General features: G+C 40.0%; 1 protein-coding gene across 4 annotated transcripts in view; it reads left to right on the forward strand.

Moving 5' to 3' along the window:
* Positions 1 to 25,802, forward strand: part of SPECC1 (sperm antigen with calponin homology and coiled-coil domains 1) — a 91,388-nt gene that overhangs the window by 14,906 nt on the left and 50,680 nt on the right. The window contains exon 1 of one of the 4 annotated variants that reach the window (XM_072881778.1): positions 9,866 to 10,217. The exons of the other annotated variants lie outside the window; for them this stretch is intronic. Coding sequence (XP_072737879.1) covers positions 10,178 to 10,217 — 40 coding nt within the window. The 5' untranslated portion in view covers positions 9,866 to 10,177. Of the gene's footprint in view, positions 1 to 9,865; positions 10,218 to 25,802 lie in introns of those variants that run through there. 4 annotated transcript variants of the gene reach the window in all.

Consider the following 25,802-nt stretch of genomic DNA (forward strand, 5'->3'; position numbering starts at 1 on the left):
TTTTGTCTGCTCCCTGGTGGCATTTCCAAGGGAATGTGAGATCTTATTAAATTTGACCATGACCTCCCTATTTGTCACAGCCTCTGCGGGGTTTGGCAGTGTAACAGAACAATGTTACTAACCAGAAAGGGATTTCTGAATAAATAAATAAATAAAAATCTTCATATATGTCCCCCTACCCCCAAAAGAAAATGATGCATCTTGTAACAGCATAAATGCTTCATAGTAACCCAAAGACAAATCCTGTTCTGCAGTTAATCGGTGTGTAAATCTGCAAATTTAATAGTGACTAGTTATATCCAAAGGCATTTGAGATTCACTAGGCGATAAAGAGGCATGATGCTGGCAAAAGATGCTTGTGAGGAGTAATGAGGGGAGGAGAAAACCTGTACGGATGATGCAGCATAGGATCCTGGGAATGCAGCCAGGGAAACAGCACTGCAGGGAGTCCAGAATGGAATACATATGCCAGATACAAAAATACTAGCAGTGGAATAGAGAGCCCCCTTCTGCATGCATGTATAACAACTGGGATTGGGGGAGGGATAAGATTTATGATGATTTGAAGATTTATTATGGGTAATATTTTGCCAATTTAAATTACATCATTAGATCTGACCTCGTATAATGCTTTGCATCAGCATTTGTAGAAGTATGAATGGGAATACTAGTGCTGGGCAAAAAGAGTCCAAGCGTGGAGCTATGTATATTGTGTAGAGAAACACTAAGAATATATGTGCTACCCCTCTAAAATTCCTTTTAACCTAGAGAGAACTGTCCCAGGTCTTATGGGGGTATCTACAGGTATGTATACAAAAAGACCTGTATCTTACATATATTAATTTTCACAGTGGTTCCATAGTCCAAAAGGGTGCTTGCAAATCTAGCTATATTCTGAGAACGTATGTCGCTATGGTGGCCGTTGAAAGGCGATAGATATTAATGAGCAAGGCTACAAAGTTGAATGCTACTTTTAGATTGTCACGCTATGAAAAAATACCAATAGGCATATTATAGTACAGTATATTGTTGCTAAGAAGAAAATTAAAAATCAGCTATGACAGAGGACACAACATGTTCCTGGGAACATTAACTAGAAAAGAACAGAACGTTGTTTCAGCTGCTATATTTTATTGAAATGGCATCCCAAATAGTCTCTGATTGTGATCAAGACTACGCTGCAATGCTAACTGACTGTGGAGCTAATCCAAGTAAGAATGTTCCTGTAGCTGGGAAATGCAGATGTTTGTGTACATAGCCAAGTGTGTAAATCTTGAAATTTTGTTCTGAAACCATTTTCTTTGGCTTCTTGGCCTTCATCAGTTCTGTGGTTTCCTTTCATGTCTTAACTGCAGACATCATGTCTCCCCCCCTTGTTTGTGCTTTTTAGCTTGGTCTTTCTTTGTCTGTTATTCAAGTGAGTGATTTGATTATTTTACTGAAATGATATTATATTAGTTCCAGCTACACTCTGGTGATACTTAGTTGGTATTATGGTATTGTCTAAGAGAAATTCAAAGAAACAAGATATAGAAATAAAAAAAAAAGCTTAGGTTTCTTTCTTCTTTAGGTGTGACTGTCCAACATTTGTGTGTTGACCTTGAGCAACAGCATGTGTTCCAAATGCTGCAGATAATAAATAATTGACATCAAGATTGCTTGTTTAAATAGGCTTGTTTGTATGCTGCCCTTGGTGGAGTTTAAGTTATTCATTCTAGCCTTTTGCTGACATAACTACCCCTGTCTGCCTTGTTGGAAGCTAATGCAGTAAATCATAAGCAACTTAAAGGGACATGATGCCAATCTCATGTCCCCATTCTTGGCAAGTGGAGTTGAGCAAATGGAACTGGAGACAGATTCTGGTTGGAAGTTCTGTGCTGTGATGTTTGGCTTTGTAACTGCTTGGCAGTTTTGAAATCCCACGTAATGGGAAATAACACACAGGGAGAAATAAATGTCTTAGCTTCCTTTTCCACAGTGTTATGTCTTTCCATGTACTGTCCTGAAGTAGCAATTTGGTTTTATGTTAAAACCAAACTTACAGAGCTCTTGCATTGCTTTTAATGTTTTGGTAGATGAAAAAGAGCTGGAAAAATTGCAGAACAGGAGGAAGAGGTCACTCGCTAATCTTGAAACATTTTTATTTTAATGCATGCACTTGTAAAGCCATCCAATCTATGAAGCCATATAATAAATAAGTTACTTTAAAATGTTTAGAGAAATTTATATCTTCATGAGAAACTAGGATTTTCTTCTCCTTAAGGTTCAGAATTATAAGAAATCAGTGACTTTTCAGATTCTGATCCTTTGAGGTTTGCAAGACAAATAACCTTAAATACTGCTATTTCACAGAGAATTTCAAAGCTTCTTATGTGATCATATACTTCTCATGAAAAGCATTGCATGGTAGCACTGGTATGCAAATGGAAAATTTGGGGTTCAGACAGGCGAAATTACTTCCTCAATGGGTCCTAGAAGTCATTCCAAATCCTTGCTCTCAGTTCTGTCACTCACTCCCTACAAAATCCCAATTCAAGCACTTTCTGAAAATTTTTCTTGAGGCTGCCTAGTTTAATCATGTTCGTGTGCTTCCTTGCTGTTACGTCAGTGCCAGCAGCTATGATCTGTCAGGTTTGACAGGAACCAAAAAAAGTCTTATGCTGGATGTTAGAAGAGAGATACAGCCAGGATGTGTGACTGTGCTGGGCTGTGAGCACATAATCTGTAAGCATTCAGAATACTTCAGGCATCCCCATTTCTTGCAAATATATTGATTTTTATATCAAGCTCTGCCAGCTCCAATATGAAGTATCGGTTATCCTTGAAATGTAAGTAACAGAAAGCTGTACTTGTTTTCTCAGGCTGGTTCACCAGCTTATTTCTGTATTCCTAAGTAAAGTCTAAATCTGTAGACTATTGAATCTGTTGAATTTGCCTTAGAAACAGTAGAAACTGTCAATAACAAGGTTATAATCACCTAACTTACTATTTATAGAGATCCTGGATATTTTACTGACAAGCTCTGGATTTCTCTAAAGCTCAAACCATGTTAGAAGACAGATACTACACCTTCTCGCAACGATAGTAAGAGGTGTTATATCTATGGAGGCCCGGAGAAGCCAAGATGCCAGCAGGAATGTGAGGGATGGCCTACTGTGTCATCCCGTGCTCCATCAGAAATGGGCATTTTTTTAAAATGCATTAAACAGGAAAAATCAATAATTGGCACGCATTTTCAGCCAAAGCAACAAGAAAAGTGTGTTTTTTTCCGTGCATGCCTGCTGAGTTGATTAACATCAATGGCTGGAGACAGTGCCAATACAGAAGTATAGAGGAGGCAAACTCAAAGGTATTAAGTTTCAATTATCTCCTAGGCATCTAGCATCGAGCCTCTGAGCTGCAGGTTACCTGGACAAAAGCTACTAATCCCAGAATGGAACACTGCCAGCATTAGAAATGAAGCTGCACAAAGCATGCTGTCATAATAAGCCCAGTAAATTAGATAGTCAAATAAAAATACCAAGAAATTTGGCATAATCAGTGAAGGCTGTAGAAGGACCTGAGGATTATATTCTGTTGTGGAACAGTTTGGTTTGAACAATGTTCAGTTCCAATATGGAGGGCCTCTGTTTTGATGAGTTTTTCTGTGAATTGTCACTCATTCCTGCCCAATAGTCAGTCAAGGTCCCAATGACTAAATATGGTACCTGTATATCTTCAATTCCTTCCTAGCTCTAGTAGAGCACATTCCATTAGTCCATTTGTCCATCACTGTTTGTTTGCCATGTAGTTTATGTAAAAAGAAAAATCTTGATTTCCCTCTAAAACATAGTTGCTTGTACCTTTTCTGTGTTGATAGTGATGATATTCAGAAAAGACAGGCTTTAAATGAGGCTAACTGGCCACTACCAGTGTTGGAGTTAGTGCTGGGAAACTGAGTGTCACTTGTGAAACCTGAACAAGTTCAACTGTGGATGATTTTAGAGGAGAGACTGGTGTATGGTTTTATTGCACATATCCCTCATTGGATATGCTTCTTTCCCATCAAAACTGAAAATGTGGCAGACTAAATGTTTCAGAGCTTCCTGCACATTTATAGAATTGTCACTTGAAGATTCCTATTTGAGAGGAATATATCAGAGGACTCTATCAAATTTACTGTCTGTCTTCTTTCTGTTAGCTTCTCTGCTTGGCAACTGTCACTTTCTGATGTGGGGTAACCATTTAGGTTAATGTGAAGCTAATCCAGACCAGAAGCCTTCTCTACATGGTCAGAAAACCCAAAAAAAGCATTTTCCTTAATAAAAGCTTTCTTTATAAAAAAAATCCTTGAAAAAAATCTAATTGGCAGTTTAATTCTTCATAAGATGCTAATGCACCCCAATTAGAACAGGAAAAAGGAAAGTGATTTCTTGTGAAGGACAGCTCTCTGTTGACCTTGAGGTCCTTTTACTCTCCCATACATCAGTTTTTGACAGGTCCTGCTTTTTGTGTTCTGTCACATCAAGGGACTACTGTAGGTTTGTAGAAAGGTTGCTGCACTTTGCATTCAGTCTCGTTACTGTCTCATTTTTCTTGTGAAAGATAGAGACAAGTGTGAGAGACACTAATGAGATTGGTGCGTTCTGTTCCACAAGACTTCACTAGAAACCAAATGACTGATCTCATCTGGGGTTTCCCAGGAACAATGAATATGCTTTAAAACTTCAACTGGAAAGCTAGTTGTGTTTTGCTACTCTTTCTGGGTACAAGACACAGCTCTCACGTAATTATTCTTTCTTATCAAGAAGGATATTCTAGCTCCAGAGCTGATACAAAAAGGAAAGGAAGACTCAAAAAAAATTACTTTGTCAGGATGTCATTCAAATAGGCAAGAAGTGCTGCAGGAATTTAACATGCAAAACAATGTGGAAATATATGTTTACATTTACATCTATAGCTCTGCTGGATATGCATATTGACATCTGCACACACTTATATGTATCTTCATGGTTGTTTGTAACAAATTGGTGCAAATCTGAATCTTAACCTCTCTGACATTACTTAGCAAAATATTTTCTCTATTTGCAGTTTCCCCAGGTATCAAGTAATCAGACTAAGTTTCAGCACCATTTTAGAAGATTTCACCCACTAACCTCTAAAGTGAAAGTGCAAGAATTGAGGTAGATCAAATTTGGCATTCTAGATTCAGTTTATGGCAGCTACTTGTCAAGTTTCCTCTTATTTCTTATTACACTGATCTCTCTTTTTTTTCTTCTTGCGATAGCCTGCATACTCAAATGCATATGTTCACTTCTGATGCCTTTGCTGAAAAAGTTCCTGTATGATGTTTGTTGTCATGTTAAATTTTCTCGTTCTTCTAATCTTTGCTCTTTCTTTCTGTAACCCTTGGACAGTTCTACATCTTAGAATGGCTTGGAATGGGCACTGCTTCACATGACTGTTCTTCAGGATTCTTCTTCCCCTTTGATAAATATGTTACTCTGGTAGGATATTTTAATCGGAAAAAGCACTTATTCTAGTAGTGCAGAAGGACCTCACTAGTTCTTTAATGAAAAAATAGCAGTGGTCTTATCATTAATCTCTGTCTGTTGGCTCGAGATCTCAGTCCCATGATTCCTTGAACTAGAGATCTATCAATGGATGCTCTCTTCTTGTTCTGAAGGTAGCATATGAAGGTTGACTGACATAATTATTCTTTTGTTCTGTTGTTGGCTGTATTGTATGAACCTTTTTCCATAACCGGGAATGGAGTGAGCGCAATGCTTTTTAGTGACTGTCTGTTAGGATTTCCAATACCTGATCCCGTTAAGGATAACAGTTTCTTTGAGAGGCATTCACAGGCTGTCTGCAGTCATCTTGCATTATTAAACAAGTAAGAATTAACTTCTGCTGACAACACTGTCTGCAGCATGTACCTTTTTCAGTTTTGTTGCTGTCCTAATCTACTGCACAATTTACATTTACTGCACTGAATCTGTATTAACACATTCTAAGATTTTTGCATGCAACTTCTTGTTAAAACAATCTGTGAAACGGAGACCCTTTTCTCTGTTGTATATTCCCCTGAGAATGACTTTGTTGGCACATGTTTACCACCCTGGGGCCTGAGCCAGTTAAGAGGATTCAGTGTGTGGTAGGGATACTGAAATGCTAAATCTTAAAGGCTGTAATGACTTGACTCATTAAATTGTTGACAGTTAATTGGCTGAAGCCAACTCATATAGGGAAGATCCATTACAGCTGTAAGCAAACTGTGATGATCACAAAAGCCTTGCTAGGGATACCTAAACAGAAAGGGGAGCATGCTTGGATGGTCGGAATAGTACAAATCTATGATCTCTCCATTTGTTTTAATTTCTTTTCAGGCTTCTTTAGTGAAGTTGTTCAGCAAAGTCCACACAACCTTGCATTGACTACCTGCCCTAGGTTAATTATCAGCTTTCCTTCAGCTGGTTTGAAGAGAAATGATCCTTAACACAAATTCTCTAGGCCTAAATGTATCACAGCCAAAATGCCTTGGCAGAGTGCCACTGTGTTTGCACTTAAAGAATGGGAGGGAGCAAAAGAAAGGAACGCAAAGCTGGCCTGGTCTAACAAGTATGCATATCAGGAGTGGGCTTGGCATTCCTTGTATAATTTTTTCCACTGTTGTTTTTTTAACAGCTTTTGGCTTACATTAGATTTTAATACTGTAAAGTAAGAGGGAGGGATTGACAGCTACAACTCAGATGGGTTCCTGGAAGGCTGCGGTTCTGTGCCATGAACTTAACTATGACCTCACCAAGTATCCTCACAACAAAAGATTTGGTTTTAGCATGGTTAAAAATAAATTTGCTCGCTCTTCTGGGTTTCAAAGTAGATGTTATATTCCTAATCCTTTGGGGTCCACTACTGTGCATGATATACACGTCTGTAGATTTCTTTTCCCTCCTACATATGTACTTAGTGCTCATAAAAAATCTTTAGCATTAATGGAAGAAGTAGAGCATGATAGTGTGAACGCTGGTATTGATAGTCAGTGTCCACCCTTAGGGCCCATTCAGTTTAGTTCAGTCTTTGCCAGAAAATCCAGCCCCTGGAGGTCCTGCTCAGCATCTGTAATTTCTTTAGACCTTAGCCTTCTGAAGAGACTGTCAGCTATCTGGCCACTGGAAATTTGAGATAATTCTGTGGCATCTTCACGCTTTTTCTTTTGAGGATGGATTACAAATTGAACTTTCAGAAGTTATGCTAATTAATGTGCTGTGTTGCAAGAGTAGGGTCTGAGGAAAGGCTATGCCTGGCAAATAAGTCCTGTCATTTGACTAGTGAGGTGAAAGAAATATGCATGTCACACCTTCAGTAATTCATTCCCATTCTTACTATATAGGAAAGGGGTGTTTGTGGGGTTTTATTGGCAGTCCCACGAGTGGATAGTGCAAAGGGATGAGTCAGCCTTCCTGCCTAAGAAACCAGCTAATCTACTTTATAGGGATGAAATTGTTCATTCATTCATTTTTATACCTTTATCACTGAGGAGGAAGGGAAAATAATGTAAAAATGTTCACATAATAAATAGTTGCCTAAAGATTTAGCCATGCGTCTGTCATAATTTATTACCTAGTCACCATGCTAGAAGTCATGCTTGCCGTTATTCCTTTTTCTTTTTCTTCAGTTTGAGGTGCAAGCTCCATAAACAATAATCTCTTATCCATGACTTCTGTTCAGGCTATAGCTGTATTTTAAAATTCATACCTTACCTTTCACTGTGGATTTGGGCTAGAAGTCTTTTGCCTGACATCATTCTCCCTGTCATGGTGTTAGAATGTTCTGACTTATGTTTCATGCCACTGTCAAAAATAACAGATTGGTTCTTCCAGTCATGACTCTTCTACAGTGCTCAGATTTCAGGTGTGTTTGCTCTGACTCAGTGATTATATTTTATAATTACTCCAGGCTTGCACCCCATACTGTACTGGGACCTTGTTACACTATTCCCTTTTGTGTTACAGAAATAGAAAGCAAGTGTTGAAATAATAAATGCTCAGTGTCAGGATTTATCAACCCAAGAGATTATCTTGGCTAATGCACTCCCTCTGAATCCTGTTGAAGAAAAGCAGAAGTCACTCTTTAGTCTATAATAGAAGAAAATCTCTTTGTCTTGGAGATACATTTCAACAGCAGTCGGAGGACGTTTGGATCTGTACCTTTGCAAAGGACAAGCTGAGTATCCATCCTAATAAGATGCAAGACTTAAGAGACCATGAGATGACTTTTAGAAAAAGAATGCACTATCAATGATCCTTTTTTTTTTAGTAGAACTTATATGGCTTATTCATTAAACAAAGCATTTTACACTTGGCATGTCATAAGACAGTAGACAGGAATTTTGTTTAGTATCATCCAAATATAGACAGCTGTATGAAAACTTTCAGCTTCATCCATAAAGTGTCAGAGCAAGAACAATGAAAAATTTAAGACTGACAACTAACTCACCCTGTTATACTGAAATATTAGCAAAATTCTGTTTCTATCATATTGAATGATCTCCAGATTTTTTTTTTTGAAACAATGGATTCACAACTAGCTAGATTAATTTCTGTATATTTTATTTTCAATGTGTTTTGAGCCTAGGACACATATTACTTTATTTCTGAATTTGTTTTAACCCTCTTGTTGAAATCAAGACTTTAAGAAGATGATTCTGTTAATTATCCATGTAATGGAAACTGGTCACTGGAGTAATTCAGTATTCTTGTTTCCCATGTACATCATGACTCCATTAGTGAGGAGCATCTCGATTTCTCTCTTTGAAAGATCGGCTGTTGGCCAGTCTCTGTGGATAGGCCTGCCTCATGCAGCTGCTCTTGCAGTACAAGTCACCGTCAAAAATACTGATGATAGAGATATGGTATGTAGATCATATTTGTGGTTGCAGCTTCTAGATGTAGTAGTGGCTATCAACTTTGGTTGGATTTTTTTTTTTTTTTAGTGCTTGTGAGGAACTAGCATGAGGGGAATTTTTGGAAATCACTGTAATAGCTTTTTAGGAATAATAAAACACTGCGTCCTTACTTCAACAAAGAGAATTGGGTTTTAATAGTATTCAGTGTACCCTGTACATTGTTTTTATAATATGGATGTGAACCTGCAATGTACTGACTATTCTCAGCACCAGTTGAGGCTAAGAAGAGCTGGGGATGCTCAAGCTTACCCAGGAATAGCCCCAGAGGATATCGGAACAAATCTGATAGACAGGACTGTTCAGAAGGAGCTTACGCTCACAATTACGGTTGGGTTTTCAGGGGAGTTCGATCTCCATTTCAGTACGTTTTAGGTATCTAAGTTTTCAGAAGATGCTGAGCATTTCTGAAATTTGGTCCCTAATTCTTGTGACAGCTTAGTTAAGAGCCGTCCTTAACCAGACGCATAAGTGTATCTCTCCTCAGCAGTGTACTTAGATCTATGGGCAGGGTCCGTTTGCTCCACGGTAAGCATGTTGCGAATTGGGGCAAAATGAATTTTGTCTTTGCTTGCCGGCATTTGGCTGCTCTTGTCTTCGCCGAGGGTCCTTCTGCCCTTCTTCAGTCTCGGCTGCATTTCAGTATTTTGTTTTGAAATTTAGTGTACTAATTGGATACTAGTGTACGGCCTAGAAACAGCTCTCGGGCCATTCGCCCCTCCGCAGCCGTGGGTGCGCTGAAGCCCTGCTCCAGTTTCCAAGCCGAGTTCGGCTTCCGCAGGGCTGGGCGATACCGGCGCCGCGCCTTGCCTCGAACCGGCGCCGCGCCTTGCCTCGAACCGCCTGCAGTGTGCGCCTGCTGCCCCTGGGCGGCCCGCGCCGCTCGTTGAGTCACTCTTTCTTTATCCGCGAGCTGCTCGCTCTTTCGCTGCCTCTCTTTCTCCCCCTCCTTTTATTCCAGCAGTCAGGCAGCTAATTAACTGCACAGGCCGGCCTTCAGTGCATAATATTGTAATGAGGTAGGAGGGAGAGCCACAGCTGCCTCAGCATGAGCAGCAGGCTCTGTTCCTGGTGCCAGGAACTAGGAAGGAGCTGACTTTTTTCCCCTCTTGTAAGTGGACTGAAGCGTAGACGTTACGAGCAGATAGAGGCAGGTCCGCCTCTGGCACCGAGCATGAGCGGGCCGCCGGGGTCCTAGAGGAGCTCGGGGAAGAGCCGGGGGAGTGACGGAAGATGGGCAACCAGCCTGGGCGAGCGGAGGAGCACGACCAAGGTCTGTACGGACCGTGCGAAATGCCGGAGCTGCTGCCTGCGGCTGGCGGGGCTGTTACTGCAGGGGATGGATGGGGTTTTGTTCTTGGGGGGTTTAACCGCAGCGTCCCACTGAGCGGGAACAGGGGCTGTTGTCATAGCTAATGCTGATGGCTTCGAGGCTGCTAGAGAAATTACTGCCGTTTACCTTGTGCCTTGTAAATGCTATTTGTTACTGCTCCTTACCTGAGATCACAGCACCGTCCTTAGGGAAGCTTTTCTGTAAGAAATCCTTTGCTGGTTGGAACAAAATGCCTACAAGGGAGGGACCTTAATGCCTGACAGATATTATTTTACATAGTCTGCATGACGCTGCTAAAAAGTTACAAATCTTATCTAGTGATGTACATAAAGCTTGTCAGGATCTGCAGCTTGGCTGTGTTAGCCTTTACCATTGTTTGTGGCCTGAGGCCTGAAATTTTCCAGGCCTTAGAATTTAAAATGATGCCTTTGTGGAATGTCTTCCCACCATTGTCCTTTCAGAAGTGTAGTGCTTTGCATGTTAATCAGTAAGCGGATTTTATAGAAAGCCAAGAGCTAGTGTCAGGTATATTTAATTCCCCTTGTGCCAAATGTCCATACTGTGCACTAGGAAGGCTGGTAATTTGTTCCTGATGCCGTAGTACTGTTTTGGTTGCCTTTTGATTTATGTTGCTTGTTTCTCAAATGCTGAGTGAGGAAAAAACTGCTGATTTCTGCTGTTTATTTCTTAGTTTCTGTTCAAGCTTAGAACCTTCTAATGTACAGAAAACTGGTATCAGTTGTATTTCCTGGCACTCTGTTTCTTACTGTTGCCATGGGAATTTCATTCACAAAATTCCATTAAAGTTGTTATTGCGTGATCAGGGTTTCCTTATAACTTCGGATTAGATATGTAGCTATTGTATTAAAAGCAGATAGATATCTACCTGATCTCTAGTATTGTGAAGGAAAGCAAGAGGCAGACAACGCAGCACTGCTACTCTAGGATCTCTCACAATAGATCTGCCAGTGAGTGCTGGAACAGCAGTTAGGTGTAGTGGAGAACTCTCTAGCAGTATGTTAATCAGCAGGCTAATGAAGAACACAAAAGCTGCCAGTATCCAGTCACCAGAAGAAATGCTGCCCTAAGGGAAAGTTAAACTTCAGGCTGGAAAGTATGGCTGCCTACATCCCCAGGCCCTGAAACTATATTTTGCTGGCCACTGCCAGCTATAGAAGTCTTGCTGGAACTAAATGTGTTACTGTTGTTTGAGGAGGCATAATACTGATGATAAACTAAGGGAGAGATGGATAAAGGCATGGGGAGGTACACTGCAAACTTCTGATCAGAGTTTGAGAAAGCTGACTGATTTTTGCAGGGCCAGTGGTGGGATTTGAACAGCTTATTATTATTAACATGGATGATAAATGAGCGTGCAGACCCCCTGTGGGTTTTGAAAATCTTTCATCCTTTGTTTTCTCTTGTCCTGTAATTTATTTTTTATTGAAGGAGAAAGGGTTATGCTTCTATTGCACCTAAACAGTTTTAAAACTCTTCTCAGTTTTTAAGTGTAAGCTGTACTAAGTCTTGTTTTAATATGTCCTCACTGTTCGTAGGGTATGAATATGACTGAAAAACACAGAGCATTTTGTATTGAACTACACGCTTAAAACTCTGTTTAATCATGAAAAAAGTTTCAGGAACATTCCTGCTGACAAAATAAATTCTGACAACATATTCTTTGTTGTGTGCAAGAGCTCTGGCTTTGGAAGTCAGAGGATAACGTAAAGACATCTGAAGCAGAGTTTGTGTTGATTTTTGACAACTAGGATGCAAAAACTTGTTTTTGACATTAGAATGTGATACAAGGAGATATCTGTGTTGGGCTTCATTTCTGCTTGGATGAACTTAATTCCACCCTCATTTAGGAATACCTACATCTTGAATAACAGTGGTACTCTTTAAGTTTGGTCCTTTTGGAATAACCAAAATAAAACCCAGGAATAGGCCTCTTTATTGATCTAGCTCACGTGCCAGCTTTAACTACAGACAATCAAATCTCGACCTGTTTCCCTGGGCATGATATTCAGGGTCATCTTGTTTATTTTTCTTTTCAGGAAACTTTATGGACACTGTATGGTTCATCTGTAAGTCTTTCACCCCAAACTTACCACCTTTGGGTACCGGGGACAGATTTTTAAAACACTTGTTCCTCCTATTGGTGTCACTGGACACTGAAGTCTTTAAGAATCTGATCCTAAATGTCTCTGTTACGATACAGGTTATAAGCTAGAGTAAAATACTTATTTTCATATACTTATGAGAGTATTATATACTTTAACAGGTTTTCCTGTTGAGTGTAAATAGGAATAACAGGACATGAGGATGCATAGCTTTCGGTTAACAAGGCTACAGTTCTATGACAAAGATATATTTTAGTTTCAAAACTAAATAAAATAATACAGGTCCCAGAAGCAACAGTTTCAGAGTCTGGCAGTGCCCATGTGAGTGATCCTGACTCTACAGCTAACAATCAAGACTTGGGATATAAAGATACAGCTGTGATAATCCCAAATTCTGGGTGGGCTGGTCAGTGCTATCAAGGAACAGGAAGGAAATGATTGCCTCCAAGCTGAGCAGTTTGAAGCTAACACGTTAATACAGGGGGATTGGAAAGAAATGTAACTAGCTGAGGAAGGGATTGTGGAGAGGTGAAGACAGAGAAAGGGAACACATCCTACATTGCGTCTTTCTTGCAAAGTAATCCACTGCTGGTGTCTAATGGGTATGTTGTGAACAGAAGATTTACAAGACTCTGTAACAGCCCAATATAATATCTTTCTAAGTTAACCTACATCTTGCTAAGAGCGTAAGAGTATCTAAAAAGGATTTCAGGAGATAGCTTGTAATAATGTTAGATTCTATAGGCTTTTCCTGACTTCTAATTTGAAACTTATCTTAAACCACTTTTGCAATCATTTGTGAGAACTTTTGTGGTGTGTGACCCAAGTTTGCACCACTTGTTTGCCAAAACTCTGCTACTTGCAAGTGGTCACTTTTCCTGCTATACTTGAGTGCTCTGAATATTCATCTTTATAAAGCATGTGGAGGTTTTAGGATGAAAACACCTATAAAGTAGTACAGAAAAACATGTAAAACAATAGTGAATATTGCTGCAGTTTGTCAGTAGAGTTAGTTTTCTGCTTCTGAGACTGGCTGCCCTCAAGCTAAAGGAACCATCGGTATACACGAACACAGGCCAGAGCACCTGTGAAATAGTGGGAACACTTCATGGGAGCTATATGGAAGAATACAATGTTATCTAGTGCGCTAGATTTACTGAGAGAAGCCTTTCAAACATTAGTTTGCTTTGGAAACAGTCTGTGTTTCTGAACAGGAGTGCTAAGATCCTTTGACATTGGTTGACACGGTGATGGTGGGGTTTTGTTTATCCTCTAAACATCTGCAGGTGATGTGATGATTAATATCTTCGGGAAGAGGTGGAAAAAATGACTCAATACATACAAAAACTTTCTTGAAAGAAGCAGTTGAATGGGAAATGTTAACTTCTCTAGTTGGAACAAGGTGACGGGTGGGGTTATCCAAGGGTTAGACTTTTTTTGGGACTGTGCTTATTTGTAAAACGTGCTTACATGTTTGGCTTGGATGAGACTATCAAATGTCAGTGCATACACTAAGCCAGTATTGATCTGTGTTCATATGTCTGTTTTGTCCTGGCCTAGGGGTGGCTTCATTTTATGTTTGAGGAAGGGATTCTTCAGTGTAGGATATATGGTTTGTAAAACATATGGAGACTTTCAAGATAAAGGGTATTGTAGAAATACATTATTTCTTGTGATTTCTGTTTTTCTTTTTTTTGGGGTGTGTAGTCAGACCTTTTCTGGGTACTCTCTTTAGTCTCTGTCATCTGCTTCTCTTCCTTTCTCCTTTCTTCTAAACATGGGAGCCATTCATTTTAACTCTGTTATATGTCAGCACACCATTTCTGCCAAGCAAGAGCTCAAGAGAACAGATGAGTTTAATGATGGTGTGGGGGGAAGGGAGGGAGGAGAGAGGGGCCAGCAAAGCTAATGAATCACATAACAGCTTTCATGGAAATACCGACAGCAAGTCATGTCCTCTTCGAGCTCGGGCAGCGAGCCGTAGAACTTTTGTTCCCAGTGGAGCCAGCAAACCACAATTTGCTCTCCAGTGGATAGTTTAATTTCTTAGTCACCTCTTCCTCCCACGAGTCATTCTTGCATGGGGGTTTTACAAATGCTGTCATTCTTCAGAGTAGTAACACATTGCTGATTAAACTGGTATTGAAGGAGTTTATTTTCCTCTGGAGGGTAATTTTCACTTGACTTAAGCTTCTCTTCCAAGGCCAGTTAGGGCCAGCTCTGTTGATTAGTCTTGTGATGTCAAGATTCTTGACTGGACTGACATTATTAAATCGTTTCAGAAATACAGACAAACAGATGTCAAATGGCAGTAGTCTTCTCTGCTCTGCAGGCCAGTGAAATGAGTACAGCCAAGAGACTGTGTCACAATTTGGACTGGCCTCTTAGAGGAATTTAGTCATGAGTATGACTAACGTGCTGCTTCTGAAATTATCTGTTTGAGGCAGAGTTAAATGATAATCTGAGGTCCCCCAATCCCAAGATGAGAGGCCAATGAATGCTAAATTAATGGAAGAGATCAGTAAGTTCTCCTATACTAAGGCAAGGACCTTTATAATAGTTTTCAGCATTGGCTGGGAGGATGTGCTGAGTGGGAGTACCTTCTCTGGGCAGGACCAAAGCTCTTACCAGAAGAACTTTTAGGGCATGGCAGGCAGCAGGATGTGGTTTATGCATTTTGTTTTGTGTTAGATTGTTTTGCTGATGAAAATTAAGGCCATTCTTGGATGAAGGCAGGGAGCTTCTGCTGGGAATCTTACTGAATGAGCTGGTCAGCAAGAGCTTGTCCTATGGTTAGAACTCTGCAGACTATGCTTTTGCCCCAGTGCCGGTGGTGGTTTAGGATCTATGAATATTAGATCTAGTATGATAGTAAATGTAAAAGCTAATTTTCTTGACGATTGTTTTATTAGTTTAGTTCATGTGCTGCAATTGGCTTGACAGTGGCAGAGTGATAAGGAAACAGCTAGTGGATGGTTTTGATTGTGTGATGGTTCTGACACAATATTAAATTGCTCAAATGAGGGGAAAGGGTGAAAGGAGGAGGGAATAACGCTGGCCTTGGAGAAAAAACAAAGCTTACTTCTTTTTGTTTGGGTTATATTTGGCTTCTCAAGATCTTAAAGCTATAAAGCTAGCCAAAGAAATTTGAGCAAGTATTGCACCATGGGCTTCCTACTGAAACCTGCTGGAGCCCTGGAGGTATTCACGAGTTTGTTCAGAACCAGTCCTGTGTTTTGGAGCTTCTACTAGTATTTCAGCAAAGTAATTTCTTTTATTTTTTTCTCTCTTCAATTCCTCCTCTATTTTACTAATTTACTCTTCATAAAAATCTCCTGATTTCCACAGGGGATGTGGCTTTCAGAACAACATGAAATTGTAAAACTGAAGCAAAGTACTGCTCTGATTTCATTGGCACTGTATTGCTTGAAGAGGACTTAATTTGATTTTTCTGTGATTCTCACAGACTGCTACTAGCAGGTTGACAAATCTTTGATGCTTTTGTTATTTTTTTTGTACTTTCCCATGCTGGATCTCCAAGCAATTTGAGCATGGTGATTAAAGATTATATAAAACTGAGGATCTCTGATGATAATAGACACTGCTAGATTTTCCACGCATCAGCTTTTTTCTTCCCATAATCCAAAGCAGACATGTTCACAGATCTCTTTTGAAATGTTACATCTATTATATTTCATGGAGCAGTAATGCTTTTTGATAAGCATCAATAGATATGGATTGCATGTTCTGAGGCAGAGTACTCTGTCCTTGTATGATCTGTGCTCATTGGTCAGTTCTCTTGGGCTATAGAATTACAGCAGAACTGCAGTTTTCTGCCCTTTTAATCAGTCTGCATAGCATGCAAGTAACAAGCTGTATATTTTTATCAACAGCAAAATTGAAATGTAAAGTTCTTGCAGGCAAATTTGATTTTGACTGGAAAAATATACTCTTGGGAAAATGTAAAGCTAACGTGAGTTTGCAGGATCCAGTTCTGAGCATGCATAGGGGATGTGTTGGCTGAAACAAGGGCATATATTCTTCCATTTGTTACCAAGATGAAAGAACTGTGTAGTTTTTGTATCTTGACTGGAATTTGTTCAATTGCTTAGGAAAATTATTAGGGGCTAAGTAAATATGACCATGTCCGGTGAGTGGAGTTATGTTCCTCTTGTATTGTTGTCCTGTTGGATACTTTGGTGCTAGCTGTTAAAAATCATCGGTGAAAGCAGGATGCTACTGAAGCCATTAAGAGTTTTACCTGTAACTTTAGTGAAGTCATATTTATTAATGCATGGAAAGGGGCTCTAGGGACAGGGTGCAGTTAATCGTTTGACATATTGTACTTATGTTGGCTGACTTTTCTTTCTTGCCCTACTGAATTGTAGTTTATCCTTAACCTTTCTTTTGCATTTCTTTGCCATGGACTGGTGACCAGTATTCAGGATAACTTGGTGAATGGTAATTAGTTATGTTTTGATTGCTTTCAATGATCTGTTCTATTTCCAAACTAGGATGATATCTGAAAATATAAATGCTACTTCAAAAAAAGACAAAATGATTATTGAGCGAACTCTTAATCTTCGAGGACACTGCCCTTCTACACAGCTTCTGCCTCAGGACATTGCAGCAGGATTCCCGAATTCATCAGGAAAGCCTGTAAGACCATAGGATTTTCTTACAGCCTTTTAATTTTGACCTGCTTACCTTTTACAGGTAAAAGGTCATTTTGCCTTTTACCTTAATGGTTTCCTTTAGATAGGTTTGTGCAAAAGCATCTTAATACACAGCTGTTTTGATAGGAGTGTGTAAAGCAAATGTGAACACACCAAGGTAATGCGTTTGAAATGCCATAGAGAAAAAGGTAGAAACTGGGCGTATTGTCTTCCTGATCATCACTGTTTGAACTGTCTCTGACCAGTCCAACTGACTGGAGAAATCCTATCCTGTACTAAGGATAGAAAGCTGTTTTAATTAACATGAACAAAGTAAAATGCGAAGGTGGTTTCTTCCCTGCAACTGGAGGATATTCTTTTGTATTTTTCACGCCCTAAAGGTCTTCTGCATTTTGATATCACAGCATTTATACTGAAGATGTAGAAATCCTTATAATACCATATAATTATGCCTCATATAATCACTTTTGTAGGGGTTGTTTCTACAAGGGTGTGGATAATGATAAATTTGTTGGCAGAAACCTAGCTGTCTGCAAGACAGGGAAGAGGAAGACCTTCAGAAGTCCATCTGAATATTTACTCCCATAGACAAAAACACATATGATTCCTGAAATAAAGCAGAGGTAATTCCCTGTGCTTGGGCAGAACAGAACCAGCTCAGCAGTAAGGTCCATTAGTCACAACTAACAGCTGGTAAGTGGGGATGAGACTGAGTTTCCATGAACACCAGTAATTGCAGGGACTGGTATTCTCTGCTTGGCGAAAGCTCGCAGCACTAGCTCACCAAGAGTGCAATAGCCCTGGTGTTCGTCTGTCTGCAACATTATAAAATAGTTGCTAAATTGCAGCCTGTAGAGAAAAAGTAACATTTTACTTAACATTTCTCAGAAAACAAAAAGAAAAGCATGAAAAAATTATATGACCAGACAGATGTGGGTCTAAGTCTTGTTTCCAAGAGCATGTAATGTCAGCCATAATGCTGGCATTCTAATGCTGGAAAGGGATAAGGCAGTGGTGTCATATCCATTCCCCCATCTGCAAATATCATTCCTTGAATGGAAAGAGTGCTCCAGAAAAGTGGTGCCATTTATTTAAATCTTAAAAGGTTTTTAAACCTTCATATGATGGAAGGTTGTGTGCAGAAGACAGCCTGTTTTCGGCTGGCTAAAGGAATGTACAGAAATATTTCATGCTATGTTTCCAGGCCTCCTAAAGTACATGGCAGTAATTTTGCTTATCCCAAAGCTGAGTATCCATTTGACTATCCTTTAGTCCGAGGCTTACAATCTATTTTGCCTCAAGGTGGGAGGCACAAAGCTCTTACAGTATTTCTCCAGGCTTTTCCTGAGCAAAAGCTGGTGAGGATGGAGGCATCAGAAGGGAAGAGACAGTGCTCTTTGAGAGACTGAGGGTATTTTCACAGTCCTTATCTTCTGGATCTTGAGAAATGCTGCTTTCATAAAACCTTGTTGAGTTTGAAGAATGGACTAATCATGTTAGAAATTACTCTCAGCCTCCTCCACACATAGTTTCTTTGAGGCTGCTTGACTGTGGAAAATCTTTGACTGATCTTTTAATTAAAAGCTTTGCTTTTTTTTACCAAGGAGTTGAAGGCCTTCCTGCTTTGAAGTGGGCAACTTTTTATAGATAAACATCTCATTATGTTATGAGATTTCTTCCTCTCTCTCCTTCTGCCTCATTTCTTTTCTTGATGCATCTCATCCTGTGTTGATAGTTTTAATGATTTCAGTCCAGTTCCTAGTATCAGCTATTCAGGACAGTGCTAGCTGGCTCCCTTATCGCTATACTAGGCAGAACTAAAGCTTTGGATGAGCTGTGGAAACTAAATTGCAGTCCTGTCCCCACCCCCTCACTGAAGCAGGCTGTAAATGACAATAAAACTGGGTTTATTATGTGGTCATCACATTTTAGTAAACAAAAGGCAGTTGTAATACCAATGCAATGCATACTGGTTATTAAGCATTAAGCAAATAAAAAAAAAAAAAGGCCTCTAGCTTTTAAGTTCTGCCCTCTGTTTTAGGGGAGGAGGAGGAACCTCCTTTCATGTTTCCATTTTTGATCCCTTTTTTCCCACCCTTTCTGGATTAGCCGGGTTTGAGAGTTCATGAGGAAATAAGTTATTTTGGCTCAGTCAGCCCTGGCCTTTTGGCCAAGTGTGGGGCAGCATTCCTGAACTGGAGGGTTCAGGTCATGGTTTCCTAATACAAAGCACTCAACAGCAGTTCTGTGTAAAGGCATTTTCTGCTGCTCTCTTCCTCTGTGGTGGCTTGCTGCTCACTGAGTGGTACAAGCTGAAGTGTTTATGGGAAGGACAGTGAATTAGATCAGGATCTGCCTTTAACAAAGAAAGCAAAAGCCGGGGGGGGGGGGGGGACACATGCAGATATTTTTATAGCCAAATCAGTTCCATGACTCAATTCACAGCATGGCCTCATGAACAGTTAAATAAACAGGTTGAATAAATTAGCCTTCTAATTGTGAAAATGTTGATACTAAGCATTTCTGCACTTAAAATTGCTTTTTGGTTTCCCTTTGTGCTGATAGATGTGATGTCAGGTAGATTTTGGTAGCTTAGACGAGTGATCCACAGCACCTGACTTTTCTGGAAGGAGCAGGGTTCTTTTCACTTTTCTTTCCTATTGGATTCTTGGCCCAGGAAGTTTTAGGTAACTCTTCTTCATTAACTTCCAGCCACAGATCAGATGTTAACATTCAGTTGTGACAGCCATTGTGTATGTACTGTACGTGGAGGAATGTATCTACTTGCTACTCTATGATGACCATTATTAACTGAATTTATATGGTTAGATTTAGGTTTGGTTTTTTGTTTGCTTGCTTTTTAATTTCCTGTACTTCTCGAAACACTCAACACTGGTATTCTATCTAGTATAATTGTGTTGTCCAGAAATGGAATTACACCTGTCTTGTCACCACTGTTAACCCAGTAATAGCTGAAAATTCTGGGCTGGATTAGCTGGGAAGCTGTTTTCTGAGCTGAAGAGAATTGTCTACTTGTCTGCAAGCTAGAATCAAGGAAAATCCTGGGATTCTTACTCTGGTTAGTGGTCATTTATCTCAGGAATAATCCTAGTACAGCCATATGAGCTGAGAAATTAGTTTTCTGCCTTTACCTCAGAGCAAATCCACTGCCTTTTCTGAACAGCACCTTCCTGGGGGAAGTGTTAGTAAACTTCAAGGATATCCCCCAAAGCAGTTGCTAACCATCTTCTGGACAGCAGAAGCCTCAAAACTAGCGGGTAGGAAAACAAAGGAAACCCCAAACTTACCAACCAGATCAAACTAAAAATCCCTTATTTCAGTGAAACACCAGAGGTTTTGTCTCTGTTCACTGAAAGATTCACATTTAGGGATATTTTTCGTGTTTGGTTTTTTTTTAACAGTTGTTGTCTAAAAAAACCCCCAGAATAGAGTTTGGCTTAAAATTCATTTTGCTGTAGGTATGAGATGATTATACCTGATCTCATCTTGTTTTGACAGGTGCATAGGCAGGAAATGTTCCAGAACAAACAAAATCAGGAAGTGTCAGAGTACATAGAAATACCTATAATTTTGGTGTGCTAATGTCACAAGTATATAGAGTCAAGGCCCTCTTAAATAATATAAAAATTATATATTTTTTTCAATCATGAGCTATGATGGTTGTGGAAATTGTAAAATTGGATAAAAAGCATCAGCAAATAGGAGTGACTTTATTTTAAAAAAAGGAAAATTCTAGATTTCTGTAACTTCCACCAGATTAATTTTGGGATAATGCTACATATAGAAAGTTTTAGTCTTTTTTTTTTGAGGGGGTAGACAAGGGGTATAGTTAGCAGGTGACTAAAGTTTTTGGCAAGCACACTGGTATTAACGGTTCCCAAAAAAGTAGGCTTGAATTTACCGGGGGGACATTCCAGTAAGCGTACGATATAGAGTTTCTCTGAACATTTGTTAGACCATTTGCTTTGGATGTCTCAATGTTTGTTATGCCAAGTTGCTGGGTACTCTAGAAATCCAAAGCAGTGCAGTGGTAGATTGCAATTACACTTGTAATCTGCACCCGCGTTGGCAGACATAATGTATGTTGTTTGGCTATTCCATGGGTTTTCGTATACTTTATTTCAGAGGTGAATGCAGTAGTACCTTCATGATTCTCTTGGTGCCAGAGGCTTATGGCACAGTGAAGCCCCTTGAATGCTTCTTGGACTATTGAACAGATTTGAAAGGAAATTTGTATTTTTGAAAGCAAAGACTGGGCATGCTAGCTAAGGATACATATGCATAGAACAATTCTTACCTCCTCTTAGCTTTGCCAGTGTACTTCGCAGATGTATCCTTGGTCCTTAGACTTCTGAGCAAAAGTTTCCCCTTACAGTACAACCTGCACTGTTTTTGTATGGGGTACAAAACTGTATTATATTCAAGACAGGCATATCCAAGCTTGGGTTTTCATTTGAGACTTAAACCTTCAGAAAACCCAAGTAAATAGTGTAAGAAATGTTCAGAGGAACATTTTGTATGGACACTGGCATGTCTCTGAGGGTAAAGAGATTTTTAACTACTCCTGCTGTTATTCAGAGAGGAATTGTATGTGAACAGGCTCATAATGAGTATATAGTAAAAGCCCATAAAGAAAGTCAGCTGAAATTCACAATGAGACTTTGTGAACAGGATTTTGATCAGATATTGGCTCATTTACCTTCTGAATGCGACCCTGTTTCCACTGTAATAGCATTGAGCTGTGACAACGTGAACTTGAGCTTCAGTTCTTGTTGTGGCTGTGCTAAGAGCTTGGAACCACCAGATGTTGAGAAGAGTTGATCTTCTTTTTCTATTTGCATTTTAACTTTTTTTTGGAAGAGTTAAATGTGACTTTCTATGTAAGAAGGAACAAGATGACAGAGTTATGGATCAGGGTGAATCCAACAAGCTGAAAATAAAATATTGGTGATCTTTAAAAAATTCCTTAATTGTACAGCAGAGATTCCATGGGTTCCATTGTCTTCTAAAACGACTATATAACTTACTGAAGGGGGCAGTGTAAATAGGGCCTTTTGTGGATTCTAAGATTACTGAACAGTATATCTGTATGCTTTTGCTTGTTTTAGATGCTAAAATTTGAGCTAAATGGAGATGCTTCAAATATAAGGTTGTCTCTCCTATTGGGTTACATTCCTACCATGGGAGAGTCTCTTCTAGTGGCCACCCTTCAAAAGAATGTCCTACCAGTAGTTCATCTGTAGATTTAAATTGATGAAAAGTAGTTTTGTCATGACTTAGTCTTTGAGTTATCAAAATAGTGCCTTTTCTCATGTGCTTCTTGCACCCCAGATCTCTAGATTCCTATCTTCTAATGAAAACAAAAAATAAGCCAACCTTTACAAAGTCTTCAGCTCTAATGTCAGTGGTCTCTCTAGTCTTAAATTAGGAATTGCTCAGATCAAGATGCTTATTGCTGCTTTTTCTTTGGAACCTCTGGTAGTGTAACTTTTCAAATATAGGTATCTGTTGTTCCCTAATACTTTGTAATATAATTTTTGTATCTCTTTCTTTGGTCTCTTACTCTTTTCCTCTGTGCCAAATATCAGTACCTGAGTTGCTTCCCTATACTGTCCACAATGATTATATAGATCAAAATCTTTGCATTAAGTCTTTTAGCTTTTTCCTCCTGTTGCATATTGTACCTGTTCCACAGGGAATGTAGTCAGACAGTCCAACAGGCCATTAAAATTCTTCAGAAAAAAGAGTTCATGTTATAATTACTTTTTAGTCTGTGTTTGCTAAGTGAGAAGAAGGCCTTATTTGAGCAGATGCTTCTATATAATTAGTGTTAGATTATCAAAACCGTCTTTGTTGCTCTGCAGCCATCTCCGTGTCTTTTTTAAAGCTAGGTGGAGGCCAAGTGAACCTTCTCAAAGAGTTGCTGACCTGTAAAGGTGTTGGCTCTATGACTAATACTCTGCAAACAGACTGATTCAGGAGAACCATGACTGGCCAAGCCTAGGTTTGCTTTGTTCATTGTTGCATAAAGAACAGGTAGTAGAGAGCATTGTCTCTCTGTAGGACAACTCTAAAAGAGATGGAAAATGGTATGCTCTTCCAAGTTAGTTACTGAGGATTATCCAAAGGAGTATCCAACACTGTGGTCACTGAAAAGTGCTGACAGCTAACCCATTCAGCTCATTCCCTTTGTGTATCAAGCAGATCAAGCCGTAGTAGTTTGTCACAGTATAATAGTGTCATTCTTTATCCTGACTTTTACTTAGGCTGATGGTGGACCAGAAGTTTTAGACATTTCACTCTGAAATATGAAGTGCTAAACAGCTTAAGCAGTTTTGAAAATAACAGTAGGTGCTGATCTGTGTCTCTTGGCACCTATATCTCTTTGAAAATCTGGCCTTCTGCATCCAGTCCCACTCCTTCTAACCCCCAAGAAGCACTTAGAACTGATTCGGATCTTCTTCATGAGTTGATTTAGTTATGTGCATCTGTTCAGTATTTGTTATCAAGCTGTCTTACTATTAGCATGCCCGGGGTTTAAGGATAGGAGCATTAAACAATGTGGCAGAACATGTATAGGGATTTTTGCCTCTGTGTAGATATCTGTATGAAAGAGCACAGCAACAGTAAGGCTTGCTGTTTTATCTGCCCTACTTTTCAGCAGTTATGTTTGCTTTTTCTTATGCCACCATGAAATGTGTCAGTGTGTTTCCTGTTAATTAGGATATCAGAAGATCTCTGGTTAGTAGGGAAGTTGGTTTTTTAACTGTTTCACTTGCTTAAACAAAGGAAAAAAAGGGCAGGGAAAAATAGGGCATTTCAATGAATTAGATGTGTTCAAAACTCTGAAATCTTTTAATGAAAAAGTACTTTTAAAGAGTCAAATGTACACCAGTCCTTCTTCTGTGCTGTATAGTCATCATTTCCCAAAGGACATTCCTAGTTCACTCTTAATCAGTCTCAATATCAATCTCAGGATCAATGCTGGAGCAGGGTGAAAGTGATCTGCAAGTCCCCTGGGCTTTCAGTTAAGCTTTGAGCTCTTAGTGGCTTAGCCGCTTTTGGAAAATGGATTTTAAGCACCAAGTTAATTAGGTTCTTGGAAACTTTCTTCTGAGTTGGCAAAAGAAGACAGAAAATATGGCTAGGCTCCCTGTAACATGAACTTTATCGTAGGAGAGTGCAATGGCTCCAAGCCAATACCATCTTTCCTGATTTGGCTGTGACTAAATTCAGATCAACGATGTCATGAAGTCACATATTAATGCATTGTGTTAAGCTGTTCATTGTGTGGCTGGAAATCACCTAAGTGGTACCTGGGTACTGGAGTAACTTCAAAAATGGCACATAAAAGCTGCTATTACCTGCCTTGTAACACCAGCTTGTAAATCTGTTGTCAAAGTCTGACTGTTCTGTTCAATGTCTAGTGGCCTTCTAGATGTCTTCAGACATCCCAGTTGCTCTCTGTCTGCCTCTCGAGCAGAGGACAGGCCTCCAACAGGTACTGTCAAATCTTTCAGCTCAGTGAAGGTATTTTAAATAGAATCATAGAATTCTTTGGATTGGAAGGGACCTTTACAGGTCACCTAGTCCAACCCCTCTGCAAGAGCAGGGACATCTTCAACTAGATCAGGTTGCTCAGAGCCCAATCCAACCTGACCTTGAATGTTTCCAGGGATGGGGCCTCCACTACCTCTCTGGGCAACCTGTTCCAGTGCCTCACCACCCTCATTGTAAAAAATTTCTTTCTTAAATACAGTCTAAATCTGCCCTTCCTTAGTTTAAAACCATTGCTCCTTGTCCTGTCACAACAGGCCTTGCTAAAAAGTCTGTCCCCATCTTTCCTATAGGCCTCCTTTAAGTACTGGAAGGCTGCTATAAGGTCTCCCTGCAGCCTTCTCTTCTCCAGGCTGAACAACCCCAACTCTCTCCACCTGTCCTTGTGGGAGAGGTGCTCCAGCCCTCGGATCATTTTCATGGCCCTCCTCTGGACCTGCTCCAACAGCTCCATGTCCTTCTTGTGCTGAGGGCTCCAGAGCTGGACGCAGTACTCCAGGTGAAGTCTTACCAGAGCAGAGCAGAGTGGCAGAATCACCTCCCTTGACCTGCTGGCCATGCTTCTTTTGATGCAGCCCAGGATATGGTTGGCCTTCTGGGCTGCAAGCACACATTGTTGGTTCATGTCCAGCTTTTCCTCCATCAGTTCCCCCAAGGCCTTTTCCACAGGGCTGCTCTCGATCACATCCCCCAGCCTGTACTGATACTGGTGGTTGCCCCAACCCATGTGCAGGACCCTGCACTTGGCCTTGTTGAACCTCATGAGGTTCATACAGGCCTGCTTGTCCAGGTCCCTCTGGATGACATACCGTCCTTCTGGAGTGTCAACTGCACCCCTCAGCTTGGTGTCATCTGCAAACTTGCTGAGGATGCACTCGATCTCGCTGTCAACGTCATTGATGAAAATATTGAACGGCGCTGGTCCCAGTACGGACCCCTGAGGGACACCACTCGTCACTGATCTCCATCTGGACATGGAGCCTATAAATATACCTAAAGGGCATCTGAAATGGCACTAGACATCTGTATTTTGGCTTCCTACACTAGGTGTCATAAACCAGGTGGGATTAAGGTACACCTGTGCCCCGGGTTTGTTTTGCATAAGAAACTCAAAGTTGGCTAAAAATAGTAATAGGACCTTACACAGG

Source organism: Ciconia boyciana, chromosome 17, assembly GCF_034638445.1.
Source record: "Ciconia boyciana chromosome 17, ASM3463844v1, whole genome shotgun sequence".
Taxonomy (NCBI): Eukaryota; Metazoa; Chordata; class Aves; order Ciconiiformes; family Ciconiidae; genus Ciconia; species Ciconia boyciana.